The sequence below is a fragment of the Branchiostoma floridae genome, chromosome 19, assembly GCF_000003815.2.
Source record: "Branchiostoma floridae strain S238N-H82 chromosome 19, Bfl_VNyyK, whole genome shotgun sequence".
Lineage (NCBI taxonomy): Eukaryota > Metazoa > Chordata > Leptocardii > Amphioxiformes > Branchiostomatidae > Branchiostoma > Branchiostoma floridae.
Window position 1 is genome coordinate 12,708,683 of NC_049997.1, and position 22,340 is coordinate 12,731,022.

Consider the following 22,340-nt stretch of genomic DNA (forward strand, 5'->3'; position numbering starts at 1 on the left):
AAAACATGCAGTGATTATGTCCTTTCCTTGGGTCATATAGGTGTGTGCGCACTACAATGGAGGGCTAGTCCACTATAGTGTGTGTGTTTTCAACTTCCATACCATCTCTGAAAGTTCCTAAGGGCTAAGCCGAGACAAGTAGTTTGCGCCATTTTCAATAGCTTCCACCAGACCTTCCTTAAGGGGGACGGGGATCGTAGAATTCGGCAAAAAAAAAAAAATCGGGAAATCAAACAGGGGAGTCAGTCCACGCTTTAAGGTTCGTGTTTCTCCTCATGTTTCCCCTGTGCGGCCCGCCAACTCCTCTGGTAGCAAAACTAGAGACTACATTTTCAAAGTATTTGTTATGACCCGACCTAGACCTTCTCAATTAATGCAGAGTGGGCGTTCTAACCACTAAGCTATGGCAAACATTACGTACATCAGACCTTAGGGTATTTGCACTTCTGAAATCCCTTATGTAGAAAACCTTATAATATCTATGTTACGTCACAGATTCTTGTTACAATTTCTCAAAAACACTTCTCAGTGAGCGAATCCTTCCCCCTTCTAAGAAAACTTTGAGGGTTTTGCGCAAGACACTTTTTTGTCCCTCATTGAGAAGTTAGTCACCCCTAAATGACGTATACACAAGGTGCAACGGCGCGAAAGCTTTCTAAGTGGTTACCTGCCTGCACAAACAAACCGATCCATAAAAGTCAGATTTGTCACCCGTGACAACAAATCTTTCTGTGGATTGTGGATTTTGAAAGCTGTGGGTTTGTAATCTAAAGATTATTGCATCTGTATTGTTGATTTGAAAAGTTTCAAAGTTTGAGATACTCTTTGTGAATTTAAATTAAAGAATGATGATTGTGATGTAGATAAAATTGTTTGCGAACTGTCGTTAAGTTTTTAGTGTCAAAGAGGAGAGAAGTTTGAAATATTTTGCTTTGCGGAGTAGATAGAGATTTGATTCTTTACTTCCCACATGTAGTGTTTGTTTTGATAACTACTGTATAAGGTGATATGTCGCGGTGTTTTTTTTATGTTCACAGTTTTCGCAAATACCTCCGCACTGCGAACCCAAAATCATCGCAAAAATACATGTTCTGTCCTCTGCCCACATACACCCTTGCTTCAACCGCGAATTTAAAACCACAGACCGTTTTCGAAATCTCCAAGTCCACCGCGAAACTAAATCTCCTCGAACATTTTCCCTTTTTACAGTATCTAAAAGCAATAAGCGTCCGCCGAGTATGTCATGGTTAAACTGAACCTGTCACCCGATGTGGGTACTTCTAACAACTGGGTTAGATTAGTGTTTATCTGAAAATCCGCAGGCTTACCGTCCCGTATGTTGTGTATGCAACTCTATTGTGAGTATTGTGTTGGAGGGGGGGGGGGGGGGGTAACATACAACAGGTTGGTAGAAAGGCCAACGACCTAGTGGAATTCTTACCTACTTACCCGTACCCCCGAAAACACAGAAAGAAAAGCGATGAGATTCTGAGTCAGAATTAGTGAAAATCTAGGTGCGAAAGATACAGGAAAGGTTCAAAACAATATGTGACGTACATTTACTACGTCATACGTATCAAAGAGTAGCGCAGTGACGTCACATCCGCCACCTTTCACGGTTGACTTCCGGTCTCAAACTTTTGGCACCCGATAAGGCGGAACCGTGCTTTCTTTCTTTTTCTTCTCTGATCCGTGAGCGTTTTGTGTGCCCTTTCTGTATATAAAGGCACTTGCTTCTTGGCACAGGCCACAGTTTCAGCAGGAAGAAAGAGACGACAACAGCCAATATGAATTTGCGCTACACCCTACTACTTGCGTCGGTACTGCTGACCGCTAACTGCATGCCTATGAAGGTAAGAACTATATTCTTCTTCTTTGATCTATCAAAAAGGAACAATTATTGATGTAAAACTAGACAATCATTTTTAAGTACAGAGATACGTCGACATTCAAAGCATTTGCAAAAGACGAAAACAGGTTAATGGTAGGTAATTCTTATATATCAGGTGTTTTAAGCCAGCAAGTAAGTATATGGACGCAGCAAATTTTTCAATGTTCTTTCTTTCTATATATTTCTTAAATGCGCATTAATCGTTCTGCATGTGAAAAGAATGAAACATATTTGCTATTTTCTAAAGCGTCAAACATCTGGCGCCATCAGTGTACTGTCGACAAACATTTGAATCTTTATTTGCAACTTCATGCCCGAGCGCTGATTGCAATGTAACAAACAGATTCGGAAACATAAAAAGGTTAAATGTCTAGACTATAGATCGATTTGAAGTTTCCACACAAAACAATGTTTTTTGTGGTAACTTCTTTGGAGACAGTGGCTAATGAATGTCAACACCACCAAGAGTAACAGTTTATTAATAAAAATATGTACGCTTTCCTTTGAGCTTCTAAGATTTACAAATGAAGTGTTTTATCTAAAATACATCTCATACGTACTGATATTTGACTTGAGCCAAATAGCCCAAATTGGTTGGGGGAATAGCTTGCCAAAGGATCTTACCTTCATTAAGCGTTCACAACCTGAGGCACAACATTTAAATCCTTCTTGCAATTTTATCCCTTTTTTTCGCGTAGTTTTACTATCAATGCAGGCCCATAGAAGACTCTGGTAGAGACAAAACTTATAACATCACGTAATTCGTAAGTTTATGGGCGATAAATAACAGAATTGTCCTTAATTTCAAAGTTCCTATGAATAAATTCTTCAGGTTACAATGTTTGCAACTCTGACACCGTTGCTTTTTTTCAAGTTCTACTGGGAGGTCCTTACCTCTGGCAAGGTCTAGATTATATATTTTCTCACGGCCATGATTTCAGGAAACCAAATTAGTGCCAACGAAAGGACCTATCAACTGTTGTAAAGGCAACATAGCTACGTGTTGCAAAGTATATAAAACTATGGAGATGAAAAGTAACCATAACAAACAGAATGTGACAAAAATTCTTGTATCTTTAAGGATTTGCAAGATATGGATTCTGCCGACGACGTGTTACAGATGGTGAAATCTCTGTCTATTGACAAGGTAAGATTCTTTATATCTCTAAAACACTAAAACAACACTTAAGAATACCTCAACCTCGAGACCATACGGTAGCGAAAGCCAGTGATAGTCATCATCATCGTAAAATAATGCAATTGTCGTTTGGTGTTACCGCTGAAATAATTATAAAAGCTTCGAAGCAGTCCTTTTCGTCGATTTCAAAGGATAAAACAAAAATATACCTTGCCATCAATAGATTTGTTTTGAGATTAGAACAGTGAAGGGTTAGTGACGTTTATGGTGCCCTAAGGCCTTGCCTTTTGCTGTAAATGACAAATAATTGGGGGTGTCTGACTAGAGCCTTGGAATCGGGATCAGTGGTTCCGAGTTCGATACTCGCCATGCCCCTACCCCCATGACGGTGGAGTGACGCCCACTGAGCCTCACGGCTAATCTGTCTAAAAGGGTACCAAAACACCTGTGTGTCGACATCTGCACATTTGCGAAGACACGTGGAAATGTTTTAACGAATAATTCTATTGAATAAGGAAGCGAACGAAATTTTTATGGGCAAAAACACACACAGATCGCAAGCCTTCTAAAGGGGATAACCAGACCAAATCCTGTTCCTTTACTTCTGCGAAAATTTAGATTTAAAGACCCCATGCAACGACATTTGAGATAATCCGTGCTTTTTTTTATTAGAGAAGTTTAAGGGATAAAACAGAGACTATGAACACAGACTATTGACAAAACGCGGCTAGAGATGAGATTAGAATAGCCAGAACACAATGGGAATGTCCGACTATGTCGTGACAGTGAACACTTTATTAACTGTGGGGGCTTAAAGTAAATAAGCAATAAGGTCGACTAACCTACATTCTATGGTTTATGCTTCACTGGTCTTTTTGACGAGACCTTAAAGTTGAATAGAATCGTTAGATCTTTTACATGTTTAATCATCCAGACAATGGACAATAGTCACAATTAGGGCAGGAAAGTGCTAGTCATGAAAGTATGAAAGATAGGATACTGTTATCTTTTGGAGAAAGTTTTAAAATGATTGTGAAAGCTTCGAAGTAGGCCTATCTTGAGGAAAGACAGAAAGCAAACTATGGCCTACGTCACATTTCCAAACCGGAGCCCGGCAGCGCAGCTTTTCGGAACAAAAATTATGATATGAAAGACACCAAACTGCACAAGACCTTAAGAGAATAGTCGTTGGCATTATTTGTGTATATTCATATGTATACATTTATATTTTTCGTTTCGACAGACAGCCCGGCCGGGCCCCGGTTTGGAAATGTGACGTAATCTTAACGTAGCTTTTGCTAGTCTAGTAGAGTTCTTTAAGTATATCAATTTCTTAATCTATTATGCATCGTTTTCCCTTTCGTACATTGATTGATTCATTGAGTCCTTTATTCATTGATTCATGATCTTGTATGGACCTCACAGGAGGAAAGTGAGTACGACATTCGTCCCGAGGAGTTGGACGAATCGGGCGCCCTGATGGAGTCCGACATCAAGCTGACCCCGGAGCAGCAGCTTATTCTGGACGCGCGGATTCAGCAGGCGCAGACGGGGAAGACCGGGAGGAAGGGTACCGCTAACATCGCCGCTAGGTGGACCGGGGACGTGCCGTACACACTCAACAGCGCGCTCAGTAAGTTTCCTTTCCATCTTCTTTTGGCCCTCTGGTATGTGACCTCGGTAAGGTTTATTCGGTCACATTAGAAACAAGGGTGGTGTTTAAAAACACCCCGGCGACGTGAGGTAGATGATAATGTTGAAAATAAGTAAGGAGAAAATGTAATACATCTATTGGATTTCATAACAGTACTTTCAAACAAACGGCGCTCTGCGGGTGTAAGTGAGAAAAAGGGAAGCATCTATTGATGACAATTATGCAAATTGAAGACCCAATTTGCATTTCTAATAAGAAAATGTGAAAATTCCATGGTGGTGTATTATAGAAATGCCGTCTCCGCTACGGCTCACGAAAATTTGGCAGGCCAGACTCAAATTCACTTACTGGAAATAATCAGTTCCTCCCTATGATTTACATCAAATGAAATAGATTCCCTGCGAATGATGGGAAATTAAAATAGCCTGACCAGGCCTTACGGAAAGGAGCACACAGACCCTAGGTAATTGTCAGCTGTCTATGTTTTGACAACTATGCCCCTACAGTTCCAGAAGTAAATGTTAGAGGGCTCAAACCTACCCCAATTTGTGCTCACATCAGAAGCTATCTGCCACTTAATGACAAGACCATATCATGTTCAGGACAAGATTGTTATCAACGCCGTTCAATGATTGACGTTCCCTAGAAACATTAGCAGTTTGTTTGGATTGTAACGTAACGCAAAGACACGATGGATCCGAATGTATGAGATATATATAGTGAAACATTTAGAAAAAAACTAGACTTGAGCAGGGTCTTGTGTTGTCAGAGAAGGAATGGAGAGTAAGGGGGAACATAGTTATGAGGTAAAAGTGGGGTTCCCGATATGTCGAAACAAATGTAAATCCGAACAGAGGACAAAGGGACAAGGAATTGAGTACTATCGCAAGATGCTTTGCGAGAGGAAGGGTCTAATACAGAGCACGCCATATGCTCTCACTCGGGTTTAGCTAAGCGGTGAGGAGGGCGAGCTCGGAGCCCTGAACTACAGGATATAGGAGACGGGTAGTGATTTACAAAAGGAGAGAGTGAGATAGAGAAGGCGTACGTCCGCACAGTAATACACTTGGTCAACTTGCCACTGATCAGACCTTTGGAATTGGCCCGGATATATCGTATCCTCATTAATTCTGGAAATGACCTCCTATTTTGAATAATTTGTACTTCATTTTGTACATCATGGTCTAAGCTACATACATACCAAAATCATGGAAATCCGTTACCTTATTCCTTTCTGGAGAAGTCGTCTTCCGAAAGTCTTGACAAAAATTACCTTGCAATTTCAATACTAATCGCTGTGGGCGCAAACGTATGTCTTAGCACAAGAGCTATCTACCAACCATCAATCGTAACCACGGCTTATTCAGAACACGAGATATAAAAAGATTAAGCTCCGCTGCAGTTCCAAGTGAAGCCGCTAGGGGCCGAAGATGTAATTATTTCCGTTTTTGTCACACCCCACCAGCACACCAAAATTATTCACCATTCAGCAACAGTTCTTGAGTCATCTTGTTGGCACAAACAATCACAGACATACATACACAGGTGAAAATATAACACCCATGAATATTTCAAAGGGTAATACAGCTGCTTGTCACCATGTAAACAACACGTATCGTAGCTTGAACATGAACATACTACTACCCAGTATTTGTGTCTTATTTATAACCTGTAATATCAAATGATAGTTTCTGTATTTCAGTTGAGGCCACAGCAAGTAAATTTTATGGATGACATCAGCGCGCTCATTAATTTTAGCCTGATTTCAGAAAAAAAAAACAAGAATTTTTTTCTTCTGCAGCAATGGTCAACATGACGATAAAGTACCAAAATGAGCGAATATATTGTGTTGTAGCCTAATAATTGTACTTATAGAAGTGGCACTTGCGAGGTACCCAGGACTGTAGTTGTAGAAATGAAACTTATTGGGTAGTTGTAAAAGTGACACCAATATGGAAGCCACGAGTGTGGTTACCAACTTTGTTGGTGATGCCAGTCTACCACACTAGTGTCACTTTTACCACACCGGTACACGTATTAAATGCAGGAATGAATGCCTCGTTACCTCTGATACCATGTTTTGTCCCTTTAATTCTTTTTACAACAGTCATCACAACTTTATGGTGCCTATTTTTGAAAATGTAGCCGTCTTGTTTTTTTTCACCCATCTTGTTTTTTTCGCCCTATCGCACTATTTTTGCGCTCTGCAGAGGATGTCATCCATAAAATTTACTTGCTGTGGCCTGAATAAAAAATTGCTTTGATGGCTAACTCTTGCGGTTCTTTTACACGATCTATGAGAATGCTTTTCTCTCCGTTTGAGCCCCGCGAGCACGCACTGACATGTACCTGTAAGTAGTGCGTGCTCGGAGTCATGTTTGAACCCCGTTTGAGCGTGCGTGCTCCGAGTCATGTGATCTTCGTTTTGCTAACTATGGATAAGCGTCCCGGGGCACTCTGCCCCAGTTCTCCCGCCTGATACACAATGCCGCTAGTCGAAGAGAGTTTTTTTCCCGAGGATACGTTGGTGCACGTAGTCGGGCCAGTAGTTTCGCCTCAAGGTATCGGGAACACGAGGAACCACCCCAGGTTAGTGCAAATCGGTACCTGAAAGTTGGTCTAAACAATGCTTATGTTAACGTTTTTGTATAGAATAAGGCGGAACTCGGAAGCGATTTGTAGTACCATTTTACTGTTACTGTTATATACTCCGCAATTGACACATTTTCGTCTACACTTGTACCCCAATATGCCTCATAATTCAAGGACTCCTGCAGACTTCGTGTACAAGAGTTTTTGTTCTCGGCGATAGTTCGTGTGTTGATCATCTCTCTGGTGCTTTTCGTTACTTGTGATCTATCCCGACTCAGTCATTCAACAGTATTGTTGGGTGTGTAACAAAACCCATCATTTGCCCCATTTCAACTTTTGGGATGTCCATAGACCAAGAATGCATGATCTGATTTGTGTAGAACTGGCCCGGATCTAATAACATCCTCAGATCAGAGGAACACAAGTCCCGTCGAAAGTAGTACAAACACGCGAAGCTTTTAGGTGTTCGTATTTGTCTATCAACATGGTTTCTAGATTGTGATATACATATGTATTTGGCCAGTATCAGGATTATGATCATTGTTTTCTGTGATTTATTGGTTGGTATACAGCTGACCCAGTTCAGCAGCGGAGGAATGTATATGAAAAGACAACGAACCGCCGAACTTATCAGTTGAGACGAAACGCGGCTCGGAGAGATCATAGCTTCGTAAGTACAGTCTAATTTTTTTATCATAGCCGTCCTGTACTATGATTGTGATATACCCACGTTTTAACTTTTCCATATACATGAAATAGAGTGTAATGGAAATATCCCTATCTATTCAAAACGACCATGCATCATCACAACAAGGAGGCTTCAGTTAGAAACCTTCATTTTAAAGATTTTAGTGTTTTATTCGTTTTTCTTTTCGAATTTCCCTTTAGCAAGACATTTATGAGATGTGTTTTTGGAAGAGTTTGTATGTTTTATTCAATATTCGCACAAGCAACACGCCTAACTGGGGATAAATATCATTACATTGATGAATAGATGATGATAAAAATATTTTTTCTCCTTTGGAGTAACAACTATGTGCAATGTTATTTCTTGATCTGTTTACGCTTGTGGGTTGTCGTGATATCCCGGACCATCCGGCATGTTTGGTACTAATTAAGCTGGGAATGGCTGCGGAGAGACTTCAAGTTTTCCAACGGCTGAGCAGACAAGTCACGTGTCCCCCTACCTGATGCTCATCCCTCTGACCCCATTTACTCCCTGACCTTTCCCCCCATCTCCCATGTAGGTCATTCGTGGCTTCTCCTTCACTGAGTACGGTCATATTTCCCACCCAACCCTACCCTCACTTATCTGACTTCAAGACGCTCATTTAATTATACTGTATGGTCTGTTTCTGCTATAGCGAGTGACAACAACGAGGTGTTCCTGACACCCGTCCATATGTCCATCAGGACGACGAAGTTCCACCACAACGTGCACAGTCACAGAGACTCCTACCACAGCAGGGAAAGTTGGTCGAGACCTTCCACTGCAAGTCGGTGAGACGAGCTGCATCGCTGGATGAGCCGGAATAGACGTCCGTGTGCCTTATAAAGTTGGGAAGAAGGGAACCCAGAACAGCGCCGTCGACAGGAGGAAGGCAACGAGAGGAGAGTGCCAGACGAGCAGCAGATCTAGAGCAGCCAATCGATTGCGCTGCTACAACCATAGTAAACCTAAAACTATTTAGAGAATTCAGACTGGTTTTGAGTTGATTTATACCATGACTATGTATTTTAATGTACCAGGTATACATTGTAAAGTAGTAGTTTATTGTACATGTATATCAAAGAAGCGTAAAACAGCGACGATGGACCGAATCAAACCTGAGGTGGATATAGTAATGGAGAAAGCCCCCATTGGAATATCCATTACAATTATTCTGTATCCAACCTGTGACCGAAGTTAGCGGGGTCAGCATTATGTAGTAACGTCAAACACAGTCTCCCGTGCCCAGTGTACGGAAAACCTTGTCTCTGCGTCCTTCCTTTATTCTAGCTGTGCTAGTCCTTGTCTTCAAAGTAGAATCTAAACCACTTGAAATCCATTGCTTTCATGACTTGTTTGAAATATGTGACTTATTAACCTTTCAAAATCAAGCTTTACTTAATATGTATCTATATAGCAGGTATAACTGCCCTTCGGCGTAACACACCAGCTTCAATTCCAAACGACAACCACCTGAAAGCACATCACTTCTATTTTATAGATATCGACATAAAACTGTGACATATTCGTCTTCATTATTTTTTTTTACCTCTTGGAAGCATCTCATCCCACATTGCGAAAGTGAAGCGCAAAAGATATAAGCAAAAGCTATGCTATATTTGTCTTTATTGGTCTTCTTTAAAAGATCTTATTTTTCTACCTTCAAAATCATATTATTTTTCTATCTCCAAAATCATCCTTTCTATAGCTCCAAACGACAACCACTTGAAAGTATTCCATTCCAAATTGTAAAAAGCACAAGCTTATATAGGAAATAAAAGCTGGGACATATTGGTCTTTATTATAACAGTCATAAGCAGGTGAAACATCGTAACAATCTGTAAGAGTGTACTGCCTATGATGTGCAGTCATTCCCAGCTATTTGAAAAGACCATTCCCTTAAATCATTAATCCTGACACAAAGAATGCATCAACAAAGAAAAATGAACAGCTAGAATTATAGTCCTCAAATACCACTGTATAGACGACACCCCCGAGGTTTAGCCAAAAATCAATTCCCAAGGGAGTGCATTCGTGGAATTTTCTAAATTCTTTCAAAGCGATCGTAATACTGTAGAAAATGCCTCCGCCCCTGAGGCGTCGCCAAAAAGGGGCTCGGCCGGGCAGCTATCGGGAGTGAAAAAAATATATAAAAGACATCAAAATACACAAAATGTCAAAATAAGATTCAAGGGTATAATTTGTGTACTTTTCTTGGTATATAATTTGATTTTTCGTTTCTTAAGACATCCCGGCCGGGCCACGGCTCGGAAATGTGACTCAGGCCTAACGCATCAGAATGTCCGTTCTTTATCTTTTGACCGGAACGTGCTATGGTCTTGATATTTTGGTGGCAGGTAAGTTGTGATTTAAGAAAGAACTTATGTAGGTTTCGGCCACCTAGTAGCTTGCTCTGCAACTGCAGCTGCTTCTTTGTTAGAAGAATTAATTAATTAGGAGAAGAAACAACGGATTTTTCTTACTGTATCTTTCATTACATTTTCCTAAAAGTATAACGTAAATTTAAGAACTAAAAAATATACCAAAAGCAAAAACACACATAGAACAGACTAAAATTCATATGAAAGTAGAATGAACTGAATGCAATTCAATTATTTGTGCTGATCGTTTAAATTTAGTAAGCGGTATTCAAATATTGATCATGACTGTAAAACTTACTTTAGAAAGGTAAACAAAAGCTGATATCTCACACTATATTATACAGTATAACACAATGAGAATGGGCACTGCAAACTGGCAGGGAAATAGAAATGATTATAAGAAAAGTGGAGGAGAGAAAGATAATTTTCGGATTTTCTCTAGCTCTCCCTCTTGCTATCATGGGTTAAGCTAAGGGCACAACCCGCCGTACGTGCAATTTGTCCGTATGTTTCTTTGGGAGGCTACGTCCGCCACGCATTTCTGAAAAGATTTAGGCTGTACAGGGCAGGCGCGTCGCCCGTACTGGTACGTACGGGGAGGCGAACCCGCAGCCCGATGGCACACGAAGTTTTACCTGCACGTAAAGTTCTACGGCGTGTCTGCGTGCTCAAAAATCCGTCGGATTCCCTACGAGTTCGTACGGAGGCGGTACTTACCAATTACGGATCCCAAAAGATTGCCTACGTTTTGGCATGTAGACAGCACGTATTGCCATCTCTGATTGTGTTTTTTTCTATTGAAAGGCTCCCAAGCGCGTGAGGGTATTCTGGCCGCTATCCAACACTGGGAAGACAACACCTGTATCCGGTTCCAACAGCTGAGCGGTTCAATCCCATCCGATCTAAGATACATCGAGTTCGTTTCAGAGGGCGGGTAAGGCATACGTCACAATTCCAAACCGGGACCCGGTCGGGATGTTTTAACAAACGAAAACTTAAAATGTATACCTAGAAAAAATACACAAAGTATGCTCATGAATCTTATTTTGACATTTTGAGTATTTTGATGTTTTCTATATCATTCTTTTACCTCCTGAAAGCTACCTGACCGGGCCCCGGACTGGAAATGTGACTTTAGGCTAAGCTACGATAGAAAAATTGTGATGATCTCTTGTAGATTTATTCATTTCTTCTTAACGTTTTTATTAAAAGTTTAATATTCATACTATGGAAAGAAAATACACATATATTTCTTTTGTTTCTGTGATCTAAACGTCAATTTTTGTACGTTTCAGATGCTGGTCTTACATCGGTAAACTCTCCAACTCTGGACCTCAACAAATCTCTATTGGCCAGGGCTGCGAACGTGTGAGTATAGCTTAGATGGATAATTGCAACCTTTTTATTTGTGTTGTGAAGACTTACCACTATTTCATTTTAATATCTTTAATCAGTCATTAAGATTGCAAAGAAAGGATTATGGTTTTGGATTGCGATTTTATCTTTTTAATCAAAGTTTATTCTTATTGTTTATTTACCTCTGTTCTCAGATGGGCACAGTGGCGCATGAGATCGGACATGCCATGGGTTTCTTCCACGAGCAGTCCAGACCTGAACGGTAAGCCATGAAATACTAAAGTTCAGAAGGTTTTATCACTAGATCCACTCAGCTCCATATATATAGTTTTTCTTTTAGACCTGTCGTTCAAGTAAGAAGCAGAGTTGTAGCCCACGACAAATTGTGATGGTATCTCACTGCACTTGGGTCACCGTTCACTGCGGCACTCTTTTTTATTTTCGCCGAATTTGTTTTATAATTTAGATATTGCGTAATACGTAAAAGTATGCCTTAGAAGACAACAAAATACACAAGACGTAAGAAAATTCGTTCTTTATCTCTTATGTTTGTTGAGCAATCTTCCGAATCCCGCAGTGGGATACCATCTTTACATGAAATGTGTACAGCCGTTACCGCTCGATCGGTAGGTCTTCTCCAAAGAATTTGTTGCGCTGTCTACTAAAAGACTTCATGCTGAAAGACATTCTTTTCATGGAAACAGGGAGATTCAGTAATTACATGCGTTTGTACGTTGTACAGGACGAAATATTTTGGCAACATTTGCGGGTGGCCTGATTTGAATGAGGAATGCCAAATGTGTACATCTTGTCTCTCATGGTAGTGAGCAAGGCATCGGGGTTTATTTGTTTAGACAGAACTATAAAGGCAGATCTTTGACAAAAAGCTATCGCATCAGTGCGTCTTTTTAGTGTCTAGGCGTGCCCATATTTGTGAAATGTCAAGCATAGCAATGGTGGCTCTGATCTTTTTTCAGGACTAGCAAAGGCCACACGGCATTCTAGACTTTTCTTTAAGGTTGTACCTCACCGCACGTAGGGCACCTGTGCGGCACTGCCGGGTTCGTTCACTGCGGTACTGTTTTGTTATTTTCGCCGATTTTGTATAATTTAGATATTGCGTAATACGTAAAATGGCCCACAAGACAACAAACCTAAACAACAAATATACACAAAACATAAGAAATTTCGTTCTTTATTTCTCAAATTCGTTGAGTCATCTACGAACCCCGCAGTGCCACACCAGTGCCGCAAGTGCAGTGAGGTAATTGTTTGCAAGCACAGCAAATATACGAGTTTGATCAAAAGTCCACAACTCCGTACCAGTAACAATTACATCTGTTTGAGTACGCAGTTCTCTGATAATTCGTCAGTACAACGATCGAAAAGTATTTTTTTTGGGGGGGGGGGGGTCCTTGCTGTTCTAGCCTCTGTTAGTATTAGGTATAGCCTTTTATCTTCTCACTACAACTGAAGATTGTTTTCTTTTCTAGGGATGACTACGTCGAGATTCTGTTCGGCAACATCCAAAGTGGCAAGGAGGGAAACTTCCAAAAGTATGGTCACGACGAGGTGGTGAGTCATGGCGTGCCCTATGACCTCACGTCCATCATGCACTACGGCGGATCGGTAGGCCATTTTGTTTCAAAACTCTGTTCAAACTTCTGTTCAAAGTCTTGTTACGCACAGTAGAAGCTAAATAAATGACATCCATATAGATGTATTACTGTTTATCTCGTATCGTTTTTCCTTGTGTTGCAAATACAACCCAGCAGTTTCACCAAATAGATATTGTTTTGGGTTGCATTCTTCCTTTCGAATGCGAGCCTAAATCTCCAGTATATAGGGAGATTGCGCCAAATCTCTGCGCCATTACACAACACATTTATGAAAAAAAAGTAAGATGACTGATTTGCTTAACTTCATCACATTGAAGATATTAAAGCAAAATTATCTTTTTATGGTTAGTACTTCTCGGCCAATGGTGAGCTGACTATCCGGACACGTGATCCAGAGAAGCAAGGCCTGATTGGTAAACGTGAACGCCTCAGCTTCTACGACATCAAATTGGCAAACGAGATGTATAACTGTGGAGGTAGGTTTGTAGCGATCAATTTTTATTTTCTTTATCTGTACAAAAGCATATCATCTTATTTTAGCGGTAACAGCATGTATTCGAAATGACAGTGTGTAAAAGACTCCTAAACATTTAACTTTACACACAGATATTTTGATACAAGTAGACCGATATTAAACTAATCTTCACAAGCGCTTAAACTGTTCTTGTGGGTTCTGCTAGGTGGAGCTCGTAAACGGCGGTGAACCAAACGCAAACAATAACCCAAATTCTGTGATTGCAGCAAACTGTAACGTGCAGCTGGCGTGTGAGAGTGGCGGGTACGTGGGTCCCCAGTGCACATGCGCCTGTCCCGTGGGGCTGACGGGAGACACTTGTGGTAGTGTGGATACGTCTTCAGGTACAGTTCAGCTACGTTAATTACTTAATCAACCAATTAACCAATCAATAAATCTCCATCCATCCATCTATCCATCCATCCATCCATCCACCCATCCATCCACTCGCGATTTATTGAAAAAACAACAACATAATAACTGAAAAAAAATCACTCACTGATAAAAGTTAGTGGATGTAATCTGAAACCTCTGCCACTAAAGAAAATTTATCCAGTTTCATGGCTTATTTGGTATGAATTCATGTTTTACCTGGATGTACAACCTTCATTGACGATCTAAATGCATACACCTGTTTCTGTTGTCTTCATGGTTTGTCATGTTACCATCCATTTCTTTTTTATTTGCTTTAGTGTGTTTTCTTTGCCATATACAAACAGTGGTAAGCAGTAATACAAACAGCAATAAACTTAGTTCATGTCTAATAACCATATGGTTGGGAGTAAATGATCAGATGTTAGATGCCCTACCGACGGGTTGTAGAACTGCAGGTGAATTTATATTTTCCAGGTTGCGGAGGTGTTCTACAGGGGGACAGAGGGACCTTCACTAGCCCGAACTTCCCAAGTAACTACGACGACAACACACAGTGTGACTGGCTCATTAAGGTACAGAAAGGAGCGTTATGATTTACTGGTAAACAATTTAACATACAAACGATTAAACAAACAAACAAACAGATGCACATGAGACCCAGTACAAAAAGAAATGGCCAGCAAAAGTGTAATATGAGCCAAATTGGATAAAAAAGCCAAGAGCCTGCTATGGAGGCTAGATTTTTTTTCATGGCGGGAAATTAAGAATGCATCACATTTTTTTTAACCCCATAACCAATTCAGTTTGGAGTGCTGTTCTTGTGATTATGCATGATAAGAAACAATGTATTGGTTCCTATCTTGATTGAATTTTTTCATGGCGGGAAATTAAGAATGCATCACATGTTTTGTTTTTTTCAATTTTACCCCACAAACAATTCAGTTAAAGTGCTGTTCTTGTGATGATGCATGATAAGAAACAATGTATTGGCTCCTATCTTGATAATCTTTTGCATTGTGCACAAATGAAATGTTGGATTAAACGCTGGTTTATATCCCCCAGGGTGAGAGAGGAAGCACAGTTCAGCTGGAGTTTGAGGAGTTTGGCCTGGAGGCGCACGACAGTTGTGCTTTCGACTCCGTAGAGGTACGACTGGAGGGCCCACAAGTTGGAGGGCGAAGGTGGGTGCTTTTACCTCGATCCATGCAGATGGAAATATTGTTTTGGATGTGACATGTCTGTGATTCTGAATATTTGTGGTCATCAAATTTCTGAAAAATGGACAAAATTATTTTTGTGCCCCCCCCCCCCCCCCCGGTCGGCTTCCATGGCACAGCAGCAGAAAGACCTGTTTTTGTGTATTTTTACCTGGATGTGCTATAGCCTTGATTTGTTTTTCTTATGGCAGAAATAAGTGATGTAGGTTTGTGCCTCTTAGTGGTTTGTCTTTGGTTTGCAATCATAATGTGATAGCTGGTGACAACATTAAATCACTCGAACTATATACTGAAGTTCGTTATCGTTTCTTCTGACGCCATGTGTTCGTATAGTGACATAGATAGTAAATAGTTCGTTATTTCTAAAATAAAGATTAGAATTTTAACCCTTAAACTGCCATACCCGGATATATCCGGCACACATAAACATGTCCTGTGCGGATATATCTGGGATAGCGTATTCCCCCGAAGTAACAGCTTTGCGCGCGTGTAGCGCACGAACCCCGGAATTTAGGGACTAAGGCCTTGTTTGAGGGTTTCTTTTGGGAGGTCAGCGGCCAACCCTGGCACCGATAGCATTTTATAGGGCTGAATCTCTGGCGGTTTAAAGGTTTTAAATCTTTGGTCAGTTAATTTTTGTTTCTCATGAATTGCTTTTTTTTCCTCATGAAATGTTTTATCTGTCGAAATCAGGAAACAACGTTTCTGGAATGAACGTTTCTTGATCATCAGTGATATGTAAGCACGACAGTTTTCTGACGTATAATCAAATTCTAACGTTGTTCTATCTTCTATTCCACCGCAGGTTCTGTGGGTCCGGCCCGGGAGCTGTCGGCCTCGAGTCCGCCACGGAGACGCTGTTTGTCCGGTTCAGAAGTGACCAATCACAGACAGGCAAAGGCTTCAAGGCCAAGTACACAATTCTAGGCGGCAGTGGAGGTAAATAGTCTTGAAAACTTGCCTTGGAATAATTTTGTTCCTTCTAACTTTCTGTAGATGTAGTCTGGTGGCTTTAGCCTCACGCACTGAATCTTCAGGCGACACCAAATTTTTTGTTGCTTCTCGGATTTTTTTCAGAAAAAATTGGACCGACAAGTGTAATGATTTTTTTCAAAAGGTATAGATGACTTAAATAACACAATAAACAACACCCTGAGGATTTTAGTAACACGTTTTAGGCAAAAAATCGCTTTCTTGAATAAAAGGTATTGTTTTTAGACAATGTCTATGTGGCCATGAATGGCAATATTTACAGGCTTGTGATAACAAAACCTGTCTTTTTTTTCTCGGGACATATTTTGAAAATGAAAACAAAATGGCCTTACATGCACAAGAAACAAAAAACAAACGTATAGGAGTACACTATTAGCTATCGCAAAGACGTTGCGTTTTGGTTCATTCTTTGGACGGCCGACTTTCAACTGATGTTTGCTTTCTCGGCTACTTCTAACGGTAACGTTGAAAAATATCGTGATTCTCTTCTTTCCTTCAACAGCAGGTCCTGCTACTACCGCTAAGCCTGCTGGTCCTGTCACTACTGAGGAGTCAAAAGTTCCCACCACCACTACTCGCCAACCAGAACGCCCCACCACTACTCGCCAACCAGAACGCCCCACCACTACTCGCCAACCAGAACGCCCCACCACTACTCGCCAACCAGAACGTCCCTCCACCACACAAGCCGCTGTTTCCATTGGTAAACAGATGCAATTTTGTTTTTTTCATTTTTGATAGACTTTTGATGGTCCGGCAAAATGCGTAAATATTAAAATTTGGTGGAGCTAGACGGCAAGGGCTGTAGCCTAAGGCGGGGTTTACATTCGACCTTTCGGATACGGACGTAACGCCAGCGTCCTAGTCTGTGGAACCAATGGAGGTTAGACATCCATAAAGGTTAGACATCCCAGTTGCCTGAGTAACTGTTTTTTTTTGCAATGAGATTTTTTGCAGATGTTGTCCCTCATCTCCGTTGTCCGAAGCCACAAGGGGTGCCTCCTCGACTCAGGAGCCGGCCGCTGTTGGGCGCGATTTAATCAGACTATCAGCGACCCCGTGAATGAGGGAGCCCTCAGAAGCTAGTTTGAAACCTCTCTGCCAGTACAAGAACCCAACACACCTATCGACAAGAGTAGGGGTGACCCAGTGTGCTTGGCTAGGCTGAAAACATGACCGTGGCGAGACTACATTGGACAACATAGTGCCATCCATAAATTCTGATCCTCTGTCTAAGTTCGGTCGCTTCACCGTTCTTCAAAGACGAAATACCTTATATTTGTATTTTTACTTACAGGATGCACGGTTGGAACGGGCGAGTCGTATCGTGGAAGGCTAGCTAAGACCGCATCGGGACGCACCTGTCAGCGCTGGGACGCACAGACACCGCATCAACACAGCAGGACCCCAGCCAACTACCCGAATTTCGGGTTGGAAGAGAATTTCTGCAGGTAGGCTGAACATTTTAGAGTCACCTCTGACTCATGACTTTGTTGCTATATATAGTTTTGGACTAATTACGACGTTTTATGATGTTAAAATGAATCTTTTATTGGTTGACATTGCGATATTTCTTCCTTTTCCATAGGAACCCGGATGGAGAGCCGTCGCCATGGTGTTACACCACTGACCAATCAGTACGCTGGGAGCTCTGTGAGATCCCAACATGCACTACAACCCCACCAGCGCCCCCAGCGGTAACGACTAGAACTACAACACTGGCTCCGGCTGTACCGACTACCAAACCGGAGGGAAATTGTGCTGGTAGGTTTGAAACTTACGATTCCAGTTATTTATAAGGGTAATTACATGTTTGCAGCTGAAAAAAAAAAACTATGTTGTTTTACCCTCGGGTCTGTGGGCCCCGCCATATAGCTTATGACGTAGGTGGTCGGCCATATTGTTTTCTTACATTTTCCTCGAATTGATCACAGGCTCATTGAAACGTAGATTTCGACAAAAATCCAGAAAAGAGAAGCTTAACAAACATTTCCTGGATCTATCAATCTTTTAGAAGAGTGTGCAGCTGGAACCGGGGCCTCGTACCGTGGGACAGTCTTCGTGACCGCAACAGGACGCACCTGTCAGCGGTGGGACGCACAGGCACCGCATCAACACGACAGGACCCCAACTAACTACCAGGACTCGGGTCTGGAGGAGAACTACTGCAGGTAAAGTAACGTTCTTTATATTAGGCCATAGTATTAGTCCAGAGGCGTAGATGAAAAATTGTGCAAATTTGTCTAAAAGCACCAAATTTGGCACACATGCAGTTGAGTGTTTGTTACTTATTTACTTGCCCTTTGCCCCGCAGCCCGTTCGGACAACAAGCCACGGATGATACTCCTCCACTGCACACGTCTCTAGCTCTGGGCCTTTCTTCTCAGGTCGTGCCAGCTGTTACTGGTGTACCTCATCTCTTCCTTAGTGTCCCTTCTCAAGCTGTTCTTGGGCCTCCCCCTTTTCGATTGCAATGTGGGTTCCAGGTTAGCGCCTGCTGTGTGATGGTGGCTTCCTACGTGTGTGCCCTATCCAGGACCATTTCCTTCTGAGGATCTGACTTACGTTTGTTACTGGTAGCAAAACATTTTTATTGTGAAACGACGTACATTGTAACTAAACAATATCCTGTATATAAGTTTGGTCTACATTATAGTTGGTCGTTTGGTTTTGAGGATGTTGGGGTTCTTAGTTATTCTTGTTTTACAAGGGGGAAGCTTATTTTAAGAATTGTAACCAGTAACGGTCCAGTTACACTTTTTATACACTATTGTTGTTTTAGGAACCCGGATGGTGAAGCATCCCCATGGTGCTACACCACTGATCGTTTCGTGCGATGGGAGCATTGTTCTATCCCGGCATGCAACACACCTACCGAGGGTGCCAACAGAGGTCAGTGAATATTAAGCTCCAAGCAGATGTTAGGAGAGAAGAGCTTAACATTCCTAATGTGTCATAACGTGTCAAAATAATATTCGAAGATTCGGCAGGACTTTTCTGTTGTGATGTACTATCAAATTCAAAGCTATACTTCCTGTTCATCAATTCTGGCCGGGACAACACCTCGGCGGTTACATGAATTGCTTTTCCTATCAATCCAATCATTTAAAATCATGTTGATAACGACAACCTGACCGTTATGGCCAGCCCTTGAGTTAATAGGCACTAAGATATATGTCATTTCATGCTAACTCTGTATCTAATAATATCATATGGTATCTGATGTCAGATACACATTACTAATTATAGTTGTTGTTAGAATTCAAGTCCATTAGAATTAGAAATTCGTCTTAAGTTTAGATATTGTTGGTATTGACTGTTTTGTATCTTAGAAGCGGTCCTTAGTCTGTTTGCAAACACCTAACGCTGCACTCGTTTTCAATAATCAGATACGTGTTACGAAGGCAATGGGGCGGCATATAACGGAGTGGTCGCCGTGACTGACCGGGGACTGACCTGCCAACACTGGAACGCGCAATCCCCACATAGCCACAGCTTCCACGGACAGGAGGAAAACTACTGCCGCAATCCGGACGGGTAAGTGTGCCTTCTCCGGATTGATTTGCGGAATTCCGGACTAAGACAATGATAGAACATTGGACTGTCATGGTCTACTTTAGTGTCTGCCATGAAAGACAGATCATACGAGTACAGTCAAACCTGCCCAAGCGAGCACCTCTTCTTAGCGACCACCTGGCCATTACGACCCCTTTTTCTTGGTCCCGAAAAAATTCCCCTTTGACGTCAGCATTAAGCGACCTTTTCACAACGACCACCGCAAAAAATTGGGACCAAATCCATGCCCATAACGACCGCGCGATTTTCTAATCTTGAGGTGTCATCAATTTTCAATGATAACTAGCGCGATTCTGTGCCGAAATCGGCCAGTTTGCGTCAGATTTTGACTACCATTACGATGATATGTTCAAAATAAAGATGACGGCGGATGCACTTGCGTGTGCTTACTATTTGCCATTAAACACAACGGAAACCATTTAAACTATGCATCGGTCATATTGTGAGTTCATACTCTTCTAACCGACCACCTGGCCAAATCGACCGATTTTGCCCGGCCCCTCGGATTGTCGTCTTGGGCAGGTTTGACTGTACTGAAAAACTGTAATTTGTATTGTACCTCACGGGTGTAAACCGGATGTACGATGTATGCATGTCTACTGTGAATCAAATGGCGTCTTTAAAAGCCATTATGTGTTGCTAAAATTGTAGGAGATGGCCAGATTGTTAGAACAATTCGCCAGATTTTTATTCGGCCATCTTAGTAGCCACTTTCCAGCAAACTAAGGAGACTCGCTAGATTGAAAGCACTTGCAAGCTAGTACCGAAATCTTTGTGATTATGATTGTTTCTTAAATACTAGATTTTCTAATATCAAGATAATTCTTTTGATGGAGTTTTGTAAATTGGCTTCTTTTCTGCAGAGGCACCCAACCATGGTGCTATACAACAGACTCTAGCGTCCGTTGGCAGTACTGCAGCGTCCCCAAGTGTGAGGGGTGAGGCACAGGCAGAAAAATGCTCCCGCCCTGGAGGCGTCTCCAAACAAGCAACATAACATATATACTAGATTAATCCATACATATGATACTGTGATCAATTTAGAATCGAAAAACATTTTGTACGCTATATTGTTAGCTACAGCTATTATGCGCAGTCATAAAATATGTTGTTTTACTGCTAAAGTCTTTTGTCTTTTCCATGACTCACAAAAGATACGAAACACTCTATATGACATAAACATATATGACTACAAAATACAATAAAGTAAAATGACACCAAACGAACATGTCAAAACTACGAAGCAGGTCGACTAAGCAGTTGCATTTACGTGACTTGCTGTTCCTTTACGTAACTTGCTGTTGCCTACGTGACTTGGTTCTTTTCTCGAGGTCTCTTAGGACAAGGACATCTTGTTTGTCCATCTTCTTGCCCAGTTGATTACAATTCTACTAAAAGGCTCTATGAAAAAAAGCTAATCTAGTTCTCCACAACGGTCCTTTGTTGTCTACGCCACATCATCATAGTTTTCATACACTTGATTACTCCACACTGTGTATCTTTATTGTATTCCTATGATTCACCACGAGATAATTATAAGGGGAGTATGTATTGAAATGTGACCCTGATACTATAGCTACTGGATGCGTTATTCCATAACTAAAAATTCACGAATAACCTACATTTAACGTTATAAACTGAGCATTTTCTGTCTTTTCAATTCATATTTAGAATTTAGTAACCAATTCTCTTTCGGGATCTTTGTTTTCAAAATTAGCCAAGCGTATAATGCAACAATGAAAATAGAAACAGTGCAGTTGCTGAGTTTTGAATGCTTTTAGGAGGAATTATTTTCCCATGGCTTATAAAACAGGTTGACTAAACAGTGCAAAACATCTCTTTGATAGCGAACCTGTTGCCTTTACATGACTTGGCTCTTTTATCGAGGTCTCTTAGGACAAGGACATCTTGTTTGTCCATCTTCTTGCCCAGTTAATTACAATTCTACGAAAAGGCTTTATAAAAAAGAAGCCAATCTAGTTCTCTACAACGGTCCTTTGTTGTCTGCACCACATAATCATAGTTTTCATACACTCGATTACTCCACACTGTGTATCTTCATTGTATTCCTATGATTCACCACGAGATTTGGGGAGTATGTATTGAAATGTGACCCTGATACTATAGCTACTAGATACGTTATTCCATTACTGAAAATACAAGAGTACCATACATTGATAAATTGAGCATTTTCTGTCTGTTCGATTCATATTTAGAATTTAGTATTCTATTTTCTTTCGGGATCTATGCTTCCAATATTAGCCAAGCGTACAACGCAACGATAGAAATAGAAACAGGGCAGTTGCTGAGTTTTGAATGCTTTCA

At 41.2% G+C, this 22,340-nt stretch overlaps 1 protein-coding gene and 1 long non-coding RNA gene across 3 annotated transcripts; both read left to right on the forward strand.

Annotated features, from left to right (window-relative positions):
* The first annotated feature begins 1,713 nt into the window (after positions 1 to 1,713).
* On the forward strand, positions 1,714 to 21,771 carry LOC118406720 (protein SpAN-like). 2 transcript variants are annotated; one of them, XM_035807004.1, is made up of 19 exons: positions 1,714 to 1,853; positions 2,973 to 3,038; positions 4,455 to 4,662; positions 11,170 to 11,299; positions 11,661 to 11,733; positions 11,916 to 11,983; positions 13,215 to 13,350; positions 13,690 to 13,816; positions 14,082 to 14,198; positions 14,704 to 14,801; positions 15,292 to 15,410; positions 16,252 to 16,385; positions 16,942 to 17,142; positions 17,737 to 17,890; positions 18,028 to 18,203; positions 18,454 to 18,610; positions 19,222 to 19,331; positions 19,829 to 19,976; positions 20,879 to 21,771. In XM_035807004.1, the coding sequence occupies exons 1-19, from the start codon at positions 1,788 to 1,790 to the stop codon at positions 20,955 to 20,957; spliced, it is 2,367 nt and encodes a 788-aa protein (XP_035662897.1). In that variant the 5' UTR covers positions 1,714 to 1,787; the 3' UTR covers positions 20,958 to 21,771. The 2 variants fall into 2 exon arrangements, with proteins under 2 accessions (XP_035662897.1, XP_035662898.1); XM_035807005.1 differs by lacking the exon at positions 2,973 to 3,038 and having other exon boundaries at positions 1,739 to 1,853.
* Positions 6,815 to 9,249, forward strand: LOC118406721. Its single transcript, XR_004830077.1, has 3 exons — positions 6,815 to 7,272; positions 7,848 to 7,945; positions 8,640 to 9,249. It is a non-coding gene; the product is annotated as an uncharacterized LOC118406721 (long non-coding RNA).
* Positions 21,772 to 22,340: the final 569 nt, after the last annotated feature.